We start from the raw sequence: 11,857 nt of genomic DNA, 5'->3' as shown, positions 1-11,857 counted from the left end.
GTCTCAAGATGTGCTTTCAGATTCAGGATCTTGCCCACTCTCATGAATATAATTTGCCATTTGGACTCAGGATCTACAAGTGCCAATGAGCCTGGCCTCAGTGAAAAGGGTGGGTCACCAACATACACAGCCCTGAAGCAAGTCTACGCACAGGGAGATAAGAAACCCAGCAAGAAGCCCACTCGACTTGGGGCTCCGAATTAACTAAGAGTTTGCAATCATTCAGGTCTGTGCAAGGGGTTGACACTTGACCAGGAAGCCCTGTGATCCAGCCATCTTGTCACCTGAATCCGGGTACTTGTGCTCCATGCTACCCTACATTTACCAGCTCATGTCCCATTGGGTTTTTGGGGGGGGGGGGGGATTGGCGGATTAGCAATTGGGAGTCGGGCTGGACAGACAGACTCCTGTTCCTCTGCAGAGGATGGACATCGGTGAGGCCACAGGTGAACGAGAGATCACAACACAAGTAATGGGATGGGAAGAGTTGTAGCTGCTGGAAGCTGGGGGCATGTCAGAGGAAGGCAATGAGCCATGCTAAGGCCATCCACGGCCTCGCTCCCTCCTACCTCTCTGACCTACTATCCCCCTATCTGCCTGCCCGTACCCTCCGTTCCTCTGGCTCCGGTCTGCTCCACGTCCCCCGCCCCAATCGCCCTACCATCGGTGGTCGGGCCTTCAGCCTCTCAGCCCCGAGGCTCTGGAACTCCATCCCCCAGTGCCTTCGCCGCCTCCTCCCTTTCCTCCTTCAAGGCCAGTCTCAAGACCTTTCTCTTTGAACGTGCCTTCAACAACAACAACAACAACAAGATTCCATTTATAGAGCGCCTTTCACGTCAGGAGGACGTCCCAAGGCGCTGCACAGTTGGGTCATGACCCGAGCAGGGGGGAAATGGTCAGGGTGAGGGGAGGGAAGGGAGGGAGAGAGGAGGGGGGAAATGGTCAGGGTGAGGGGAGGGAAGGGAGGGAGCGAGGAGGAGGAAGAGAGTCGAGAGGGGAGCTGAAGGCTCGGTCAAAGAGAAAGGTTTTGAGACCGGCCTTGAAGGAGGAAAGGGAGGAAGCAAGGCGAAGGCACTGGGGGATGGAGTTCCAGAGCCTCGGGGCTGAGAGGCTGAAGGCCCGACCACCGATAGTAGGGCGGTTGGGGCGGGGGACGTGGAGCAGACCGGAGCCAGAGGAACGGAGGGTACGGGCAGGTAGGTAGGGGGATAGTAGGTTGGAGAGGTAGGAGGGAGCAAGGCCGTGAATGGCCTTGTAGGTGAGGATGAGGATCTTGAAATCAATCCTCTGGGGGATGGGGAGCCAGTGGAGGCGAGCGAGGGTGGGAGTGATGTGGTCCCGAAGCCTGGTGCGGGACAGTACACGAGCTGCAGAGTTCTGAATGACCTGCAGCTTGTGGAGGGAGGTGGCGGGAAGGCCGGCGAGGAGAGAGTTCCCATAGTCCAGCCTTGAGGTGACAAAGGCGTGAACCAGGGTTTCAGCAGCGTGAGGGGTGAGGTAGTGCCGTAGTCTGGCGATATTCCGGAGGTGATGGAAGGCGGTGCCAGTTGTGGTGCGGATGTGAGGGAGAAAGGACAGCTCAGGGTCGAACAAAACGCCGAGGTTCCTGACTGGCTTTGAGAGGTGGAGAGTGCAGCCTTGGATGCTGATGGTGTCAGCGCCTGAGGTGCGGAGGCGCTGACGTGAGCCAATCAGGAGGGCCTCGGTTTTTCGCACGTTGAGCTGAAGAAAGTTGTCTCTCGTCCAGGACTCGATGTCGGACAGGCAGGCTGTCAGGACATCGGTGGTCGTGGAGTTGAGAGTAGAGGAGGAAAGGTAGAGTTGGGTGTCATCCGCATACATGTGGAAGTTAACCCCATGTTTGCGGATGATGTCACCGAGGGGGAGCATATAGAGGGTGAAGAGGAGGGGACCGAGGACAGAGCCCTGAGGGACACCACATGAGACAGTACGGGGGGTGGAGGAGAAGCCATTCGTTGAGACGAAGTGAAGACGGTGGGAAAGGTAAGAGCTAAACCATTCAAGGACAGTGCCTTGAAGGTTGAGGTGGGAGGACAAGCGGTGGAGTAGGATAGCGTGGTCGACCGTATCGAATGCTGCCGATAGGTCGAGGAGGACGAGGAGACAGAGGGAGCCCTGGTCACAGATAGTCAGGATATCATTGGTGACCTTGACCAGGGCAGTTTCTGTGCTATGAGCAGCACGGAAACCTGACTGAAGGGGTTCAAAAAGAGAATGGGTGGAGAGGAAAGAGCGCAGTTGGGAGGCGACAACTCTTTCCAAGACCTTGGAGAGAAAGGGGAGGTTGGAGATGGGCCGGTAGCTTGATAGCTGCGACGCATCAAGGGAGGGTTTTTTCAGGGTGGGCGTGATGATGGCAGTTTTTAATGGAATGGGGACAGAGCCAGAGGAGAGGGACAGGTTTATGATGTCAGTGATGTGTGGGGCAAGAAAATGGAGCTGGGAGATAAGGAGTGGAGTGGGGATGGGGTCAAGGGAGCAGGTGGTTGGTTTTAGGGATAGGATGAGTTCAGTGACAGAGGGTGGGGAAACGGGTACGAAGGTGTGTAGGGGAGGATGGGTAGGAGTCGGAGTGTGGGAGGGAAGGGGTGGGTGGTGGGTGGAAGTTGGAGGGGAAGTGACCGCGGAGCGGATTCCCTTGATCTTGGATTCAAGGAAATCCAGCATCTCCTCGCAGTGAAGGTTGGAGGAGATGACCTGCGCGGGGTGGCGGGGGGGACGGAGGAGTCGGGATGTGGTGGAAAACAGTAGCCTGGGGTTGTTCTTCGCCTCCAGGATTATCCTGGAGTAGAAGGACGACTTGGCCGAGGCTAGAGTGGAGCGGTAAATTTTGAGGAGGTCCAGCCAGATTTGTCGGTGGACCGTTAAGCCGGATTTGACAAAGGTGCGCTCAGCAGCCCGCACCTGGCATTTCAGTGAGCGGAGGTGGGTGGTGTACCAGGGGGAGGAGCGGGAGTAGGAGACAGTGCGGGAAGTGATGGGGGCAAGAGTATCGAGTGTGGAGGAGAGGATATTGTGGAGGAGGGAGAGAGGAGAAGAGGGGTCGGTGAGGGTTGAAGGCCAGAGGGAGAGGAGTTCAGAGGACTCCAAGGCATCGGTTAGGGATTGTGGGGGTAACTTCTTCCAAGGGCGGTAGAAGATGGTGGTGGGTCTGGTGGAGGTGGGGAGGGGGTGGAGGTGGTGAAGGAGATGAAGTAGTGGTCGGAGATGGCCTTGTCGGTAATAGTGACATCCGAGACACTGAGGCCCCGGGTGATCACCAAATCGAGTGGGTGGCCGTGACTGTGAGTGGGGGAGTTTATGTGTAGGGAAAGGTTGAGTGAGGAGAGCAGGGAAGAGAAGTCTGTGGAGATGGAGCAGGAGGGGGTGAAGTGCAGGTTAAAGTCGCCCAGGATGATGAGGCGATCAGAGGAGAGGCAAAGAGATGTGAGGAGTGTTGAAATGTCAGAGATGAAGGTGGGAGAGGTTTTAGGGGGCCGGTAGAGGAGGAGGATTTTAAGGGAGAGGAATGAGGGGTGGGAGAGGGTGAGGTGCTCGAAGGAGGGGAAAGAGCCAGAGGAGTAGGGGGATAGGGCAAGTGGCTTCCTCCCTCTCCTCCTTCAAGGCCGGTCTCAAAACCTTTCTCTTTGACCGAGCCTTCAGCTCCCCTCTCGACTCTCTTCCCCCTCCTCGCTCCCTCCCTTCCCTCCCCTCACCCTGACCATTTCCCCCCTCCTCGCTCCCTCCCTTCCCTCCCCTCACCCTGACCATTTCCCCCCTCCTCGCTCCCTCCCTTCCCTCCCCTCCCCCTGACATTTCCCCCCTCCTCGCTCCCTCCCTTCCCTCCCCTCACCCTGACCATTTCCCCAATGCTCGGGTCCTGACCCAACTGTGCAGCGCCTTGGGACGTCCTCCTGACGTGAAAGGCGCTTTATAAATGGAATCTTGTTGTTGCTAAGCAGAGACTCCTCTGTTAATGGGGATGAGGGTGCCAGGGGACAAGGATTGGGTCTATGCTGGTACCTGCAAGAAATCCAGTACCCAAAAAAAGGCCATTTCTGCAGTAATAGTCAGAACATGGAGCAGTTCTGCTCTGTGATGGTTGTTCCTATGGCTGAGAGCCATCCAGAAATCACAATCCACAGTTGTCCCTGGATTTGTGGGAAGTGACCGTTTCTAGTTCAGCAGCTCCACTGCGGATCTGGCAGCATCAGCCACCAACCTGGAGAGTTGCTGAGCTCTGACTATCGATGTGCTCAGACTAGAGCCTCCACCAGGATTTCAGCATCTTTTGCTCTAGAGACAAGGGCTCACGCTCGATGTGGAGGGGAAGACCAGAGTCCAGTGCCCAGATCACCAAGAAACGGACTCACCCTGACAGAGCTTTGCTAAGTCAATACAGACAGAGGTCTGGAGGATGTTGTGTGAAATTAGGTTATTCTAAAAAAAGCTTCCAGTAAATGTCTCATCTGAGGGCAGTCACCTAGTTACTGATAAACATCCAGGCAAGGTCTGCACATCCACAAACTAGTCATTACCAACGCAGCCTGAAGCGAGGGGAGCAGTAAGGTGACCAAAGTGAAGTCAGCCGCGAGGTCACAGAATCATGACAGGGACAACCTTTTATGGAAGGGGATAAAGTGTGATGTTCAGTAACAAATGGACACAAAATCTAGATCGTCACCAGAAACTCCCAAAACTATCCTGCATGAAGGGCAATGTATTAATACAGTATTGGTCTTGTTTTGCCACAATAATAAATAAATCCTTGTGTATAATGTAGCCTCTTTTAAATCAGGGAGGATGTGAAAAGCATAACATCAAATACAAGGATTTGATAATGCTGTTTTGTAGGAGAATGTGGTAGCCAACTGTGCTCAGCAACCTCCCCTAAAACAGCCATGAAGTGAATGACCATTCAAGAGAGAGCCTGTCTATCTATCCTGAACCTTACTCAAGAATAGTTCCAATTTATGATAATAATCCTTGCTTGTAACATTGCACCTCATTATGTCGTCAAAACATCTCAAGCTGTTTACAGGATTTACTGTAATGTGAAATAACTATTTGGTAGCAGTCAGTTTGCACACAGCCATGTCCCACAAACGTCCATGGAGTGACCAGTTTTATTTGGGGGATTGTTGGCCAGGACACCAGGAGAGAGAAACTCCCTTCTCTTTTCAAGAAGTACAATGGGATCTTTACCATCCACCTGAACAGGCAGACCTTGGTTTAACTTGAAGTTATGTAATGCCTCTCATGAGAACAAGTCTCAAGAGAACTTCACAGCCCCAGAGTGGGAAGCTTAGCAGCTTGGGAGCAACTGAAGGCACAGTCAAGAGAGATTGCTTTCAAAAGCCAACTAAAGAGTGAGGGTAAGGGATGAGGTGGAGAAACTTGGGAAAGAGTTCAATACTGGAGTTAATTATTATGCAGTACATGCACTTGTCTCGAGTGTTTTGCACACACACATGTAGATTTTGTGTCAGTGTTTTCTTTGATCGTTAAAGACGCACGATGTTGAGGCGTGTGGTAGTCAGCTGATCGGAGGGACTTACATTTGGATTCACGGTGATGTGAGGAGCCAAGGCTGCGAGTGAGTAGACATTAATGTCGTGGTAGCTGAACTGAGGCTGTGGTGGGCCAGTTACTGTGCACGTTGTGGTGGTGGCGGCAGGCACCGGAGCAGCTGAAAAACAAACAGGGCCTTTTCAAAATATATTACAGGAAAGGAAGAACTTTACATTTTCATATCTTCATCTCAGCAGGTTTTACAGGAATTACTGTTGAGTGCAGTGACTTCTTGTAGAGGCAAACAGCAATCATTTACACCAAAAGTCCGACACATTCATGAGGTGAACGACCAATTTATCTTGAGGATTGATTGGCCACAACATCTGAAAAAACTCCTTTCCTTTTTCCAACAGTGTTGTTAGACCTTTAACAGGCTGAAGGGAACTCGGTTTACCTTGACACCCGAAGAACAGGACATCCAGCAATTCCCCCGAACTGCTCTGAAATGTCAGCCCAGACTGTGAGCTCCAGCCCAGTGCTGGTCTTAAACCCACAACCTTCTGAGCTAGAGGTAGAGTCGTCTTGGATACGCAGGCTGGAGTTACCCTGCCTGACATTTCTAGGGATGATCACGGACCACAATGGAAGTAACTCAACAGATAAAACCAAACTCTCACCAAATGAAGCAATTAACTAGCTTCTCAAACATAAACATGGTTTGGTTCTAAATAATCAGTTAACAGTGGATAGTTTAAAGCATTTTACAGAAGGAAGGACATTACTTAGCACATCTGTGAACACTGACATGAAGGTCTCTCACAGCTTGGTTTAAATGTGTGTTTAATAACGTGTAACCTCTGCCTCGTTTTCTCTCAAGGCGGCAGTGAGAAAGGTTAATCCCTGCTCCACTGCTTTGCTGAGAACTTCATTGTGGTGTCCTGGAGCTCAGTGGTTAGAGCACTCGCCTTGCAAGCGAGACACCTGGATTCAATTCCAGGCCGGGTGATACCTTGGGCAAGTTTCCTTACTCCACACAAAGCCTAATAATAATCCCTCCAAAACAAAACAATAATTGGCCATTTTCAATCCACGACTGTTTGTGGGACACTGCTGTGCGCAATTGACTGCTGCGTTTCGCCCACAAATATACAGTCAATTCACTTTACAGCATAGTCTGTGAAGCGCTTTGAGATTTCGAGAAGACGTGAAAAGCGCTATACCAAATGCAAGGATTATTATTATTATTATTGAGGTAATTGATGCAGACAGCTCAGGCCCAGCAGCCAGCTGAACGCCTAATAAATGTGGCTGCAATTAGTTGCTCCAGTTGCAAACTAAGAATCTGACAAAATGTTCTACTCGCACACCAAATCTGATCGACTGAAAAACCATCAAAGGCACATCGCTTACAGCCAGAGAGGTTTATTTGACTTCAGAGTATCCAGAGGTTAAACTTGCTGTATGTGCAGCCACTGGACAGATGAATAATAATAATAATAATAATCCTTGCATTTGATATAGCGCTTTTCACGTCAGGGGGACGTCCCAAAGCGCTTCACAGAACACACTGTAAAGTGAATTTGACTGTATATTTGTGGGCAAACGCGGCAGCCAATTGCGCACAGCAATGTCCCACAAACAGTCGTAGATTGAATATGACCAATTTATTATTGTTTTGGGTTTTGGAGGGATTATTATTAGGCTCTGTGTGGAGTAAGGAAACTTGCCCAAGGTTTCGCCCTCTGCCTGGAATTGAACTCAGGTCTCTCACTTGCAAAGCGAGTGCTCTAACCACTGAGCTACAGGACTCCACATGCTATCATGAGTGAGTTCTAATATGAGCAATAGTCTATGAGGCTAAAGCAATGTGATTGACGGTATATAAAGTTTGTTACCCAACAACAAGCCTGCCCTGCACTACGAGAATCTGACTACTCAAGGTGAACAAAATGGAAATGGACAGTGTCTGGTGAGAAAGTTCCTTGACGCAGTGTCTAAAACCTGCAGTCATGTGTAAGGCTCCTACAACACACAAGGCAAGAACTGTGCAATTTTGTCTGAACAAAATCTTTCGGGATCATCTAAAGACGGAAAATGGTTTGAATGAAAGGATACAGCACCGATCAGCACAATAAAGAGATGCAGTGATTACTGTGGGTGAAGCTCACTCCTGCACGGGCTCCAACACCCACCACTGAGATTTGTGGCCGAGTGCAGCAGAGAGGTCATGCGATCTAAGGCATGAAATGGGAGGGTGCTAAGCAGCCTCACCAATGCTGCTGCGGGGGCGGTGGGCAGGACTTTGCTGCAGATCTGAAGGCCTGCATCACAGATTGCATTTCACAGAATAACTGCAGCGCTGCAGCATCACTGGCGTGTTGCACCTTTGCTGCTGTGCAAACTCATGCAACAACCCAGGAATACTGCAGCGTCCTTCAAGCTGTGAAATAGCTGCAGTGCCACTGGTGATATCTGTCAAAGCGGAGACTGAAGGGGAGGGGAAAGAAAAGGGCAGGAGTCGCAACTCCTTGAGAGCAGAATAACTGGGAGCTGAAATCTGCCCAGAATTAGAAATGTTGTGGTGAAGCTGCTTTGTGGGGCGCTGGGGCACCAACTTCCCAGATGCTGTTAGAGATTTTAAAAAAGCAAAGCAGGAAAGTTGCTCAAACGGCCACCGTTAGGCAGGTTAAGCGGCAGCATTTTTACCCGTTTCATTTGGATTTTGATGATTCCCTCTAACCTCCAAGGCAGTGAAGCAGCAGCGCAGAGAGTGCAGCTCAGCCCAGGCGACAAGGAATAGAATGTGTAGGCGTCAATATTAAACCAGCAGCAAAAGCAGCTGGAGTGGAGAAGGCGGACGGGTTTGGGGAGGTGGGGAACGCAAACAATGTCTTTCTCTAACACAGGAGCCAAAATCACCTTCATTAAGTGGTTTTAGATACAGTAAATTTAAGCTGGTTAATGTCTAATACACATTTCAGAAACTTCTGCCTTGTTTATCTACTAACTGAAGTTAAAACAATAACCAAAGATGAACACAGAAATGCAGCATACCAAATCCTGGGGTGGATAATTCCAGTCTCGTCCGCTCCTACAGCTTTACATCACTGGCAGCGGTACTAGTACTGGTACTGACTGTGCAGCAGCAATCACAATCTGACTGACTGACTGACTGCTGTATCTCAGACAGTACAATAGCCGCAGCGTTCAGAATATCAGAACCTTCAGAAGACAGACAGATTGCTCCAGTGGAGGCATCTCCCGCCCAGTGCGTTGGCCACTTATCCTTTGTCAGCTAAATGCCAGGGCTTCCATCTGGCCTACCGGCAATGGCTGGAAATGCACTTCCCCTGGGTCCTAGCGCACACTCAAAATCCACCCAACCCTTCATTTGCATCTTCCACAGATGTCAAAGCAACTTGCATTGTTGTGCAGCCGCCTGGAAAATTCACACCGATCAGCAGCAGCTGGGAACCTGGCCAGAATACACAGTTAAAACTAATTGTGACATTATTTTTTTTCTAGAACTGTAACCTTTGAGAGTAAAGCTGCTGAGTTCAATTGATAAGAAAACGGGAGGCAAAATACTGCAGATGCTGGAAATCACTCAGCAGGTCAGGCAGCATCTATAGAGAGAAGGGATTTGAATGTAAGAACCAGAACGGTCTTTCCATTCAAATCCCTTCTCTACTATAGATGCTGCCTGACCTGTTGAGTATTCCCAGTGACCTTTGATAAGAAAAGGGTGTTTACCTGTTGTGACCACCACAGGAAGGTCCTCGGGCAGTTTGCACTCTCTCTTCGGAGCAGAAAGCTGCTCTTCCAGATTTTTCAGTTTCTCTTTGTCCTTCAGTAAGTTGCCAGGCTTCAGGTCATTGATGTCCAGAGCCAGGTTTTTACACAGCACCTCAATCTCAAACTTGAGATTTAACTGCAGAGGGACAGAAAAGCAAAATTGACTAAGTTGAAGTTGCATCAAGGAAGCCACGCCAGGTCACTAACTTCCTGAGGGAAACTCCTAATCCTCCCCAACTCAAGCCCAGCTGTGCAGTGCATCCAATGAATTGGTCCTTATAAAGAAATTCTCAGATGTCCTTCAAAGCATTCAAATCTTGTGCTGCCTGATCACCAGACCCCTCAGCGGAAGGTTTCAGTTCCTAATGTCTTGGCATTGGGTGGAAAGCCCTGCTCAGCCAGGAGATTGGTTTCAGCCGTTCTATGGTTGCAAACAGGGTTACCAAATGACACTCACAGTGAAGACTGGAACTGCAGCCTAGGCACCTACACTAAGATCAGCAACCCCTACGGGTTTTGTGCAGAAAGGTTATAAATTGGTAACAAACAAAAGCTGTACCTTTAGATCATGCTCCTGATGCAGCTCTGCTAATACATTCATGATGGCCATTGTCCATGGATTGGGGGGCCTGAACACCTGCACACAACATTTACAAGTTAGAGCTCTAGGCAATGAAATACTCACATATTGTATTTGGATGAAATAACTTGGATAAATAGGCTTGGTTTGAGATTTTCCCAGTCACTCCATGTCACAGTGTATCCTGTGAAGTGCCTTGAGACACATGAACAATTTGCTGCTGTGTTCACCAACACAGTAACTACACTTTACACTTAATCAAATGAATGTTTTGAGATGTCTTTGACATGAAAGGTACTATATGAAAAGTAATATTATTAATGATCTGCAGAAAATTCAAATTGAGGGCTTGCCAGCGGTGCACATATCACATGCAAAGACTATTAATAATCAGCACCTACAGTCTTCCCCATCACAGCATGAAGCTGTTTTTAAATGAGTCCCAGCGTCCTGACCTCAAACCACACTTCCTGGCAACCCTGTTCCAGTCGCCGATTCCCTCTCTAAAGAAACACTTCCTGGTGTCTTACTGATATTGCCCTGTACAACTCTTAAAACTGTCCACGTGTTTTGCTGGGTTGAGGGATCCAAGGGTATTGTCCTAGGTTTAGTTTTTCAATCAAATTTAAAATGTTGTGACATCCTCCTGACATGAAAGGCACTATACAAATATAACTTTGTATTTTTGCATTGTTATATGGCTCTATGAGATCCCCTCAGAGATGACTCCTTTCAAGACTGAAGAGCCCTAGCTTGTCTAATTCTTGCTCATTCTTCTAACACTATAATAAATAATAATAATAATTCTTGCATTTGATATAGCGCTTTTCACGTCTTCCTGACGTTTCAAAGCGCTTCACAGAATAGACTGTAAAGTGAATTGACCATATATTTGTGGGCGAAACACTGGCAATCAACCTTGCCTCTCAGGCCTGGGCTGCTCCCTTAAGTCACAGGAACCACAATTGTCTTTAATACTCTCAGTGCGGTGTGACCAGGACACGGATTTTTACATCTAGGGATCAACTGATTTGGTAATCTAGCCCAATATCGTGTTTGCCTTGTTTATTGCTGCCTCACACTGTGTGATACCAATATACAATATACTTGTCCACCGCTGGCAAGCCCTCATTTTGAATTTTCTGCAGATCATTAATAATCTTACTTTTCATATAGCACCTTTCATGTCAAAGATATCTCAAAACATTCATTTGATTCAGTTTAAAGTGTAGTGACTGTGTAGGTGAACACAGCAGCAAATTGCACAGCAACATCCCACAAACCGCCATGAAGTGAATGACCAAGATATCTGGGGGAATTGTTGGCCAGGACACAGGGAAGAAGTTCCGCTGTCTGAAGAGTTTCATCCTAAACTCCCCAATCGATCAACCCTTAGCCCCAGGCCCGTAGCATAATAGTTAGTGCACTCGCTTCGCAAGCGAAAGGATCCGGGTTCAATTCTCGGGCGGGGTGAAAGCTTAGGCAAGTTTCCTTACTCCACACGGCTCTGTTTACCTAGCAGTAAGTACAAACCTGTTTGTCAGTCAATTGGCGAATCGCTTTCTGGGGGTAATAATCCCTCACCCCAAAATCAATCAATCCAACACAATTTGTGGGACACTGCTGTGAGCAATTGGTTACCTCATTTTGCCCACAAAATACAATCAATACAATTTGCAATATATTCTGTGAAGCACTTCGAGACGTCTCAATGATGTGATATGGTGCTATATGAAATGAAAGCATTATTATTATTATTATAAACATGGGCTCTAATTATGGACAAAGCGGTCTAACCCTCGGAGAAGAACCGTTTGGATACACCCCTTACACAAGCTTAACCTGCATTGGGAACTAAGTTGGAGATGAAAACCACCCTTTGCTTTCAACTGTGTGATCACCACAAGCAATTAGCAAAGTTTGCATGTATGAGGACCTCATTATCTAATCACACACTGCAGGATCCCC

At 48.7% G+C, this 11,857-nt stretch overlaps 1 protein-coding gene across 11 annotated transcripts in view; it reads right to left on the bottom strand.

Annotated features, from left to right (window-relative positions):
• Positions 1 to 11,857, bottom strand: part of cnot1 (CCR4-NOT transcription complex, subunit 1) — a 99,748-nt gene that overhangs the window by 20,318 nt on the left and 67,573 nt on the right. For all 11 annotated transcript variants that reach the window (XM_042340338.1, XM_042340343.1, XM_042340341.1 and 8 more), the window contains exons 27-29: positions 9,869 to 9,946; positions 9,268 to 9,445; positions 5,559 to 5,689 (exon numbers count right to left, since the gene is read on the bottom strand). In XM_042340338.1, the coding sequence (XP_042196272.1) occupies positions 5,559 to 5,689; positions 9,268 to 9,445; positions 9,869 to 9,946 (387 nt within the window). The remainder of the gene's footprint in view (positions 1 to 5,558; positions 5,690 to 9,267; positions 9,446 to 9,868; positions 9,947 to 11,857) is intronic.

The sequence above is a fragment of the Callorhinchus milii genome, unplaced genomic scaffold (genome assembly GCF_018977255.1).
Source record: "Callorhinchus milii isolate IMCB2004 unplaced genomic scaffold, IMCB_Cmil_1.0 Scaffold14, whole genome shotgun sequence".
Lineage (NCBI taxonomy): Eukaryota > Metazoa > Chordata > Chondrichthyes > Chimaeriformes > Callorhinchidae > Callorhinchus > Callorhinchus milii.
Note: the sequence above shows the minus strand (reverse complement) of the source record. Positions and strands in the feature narration are given on the sequence as shown.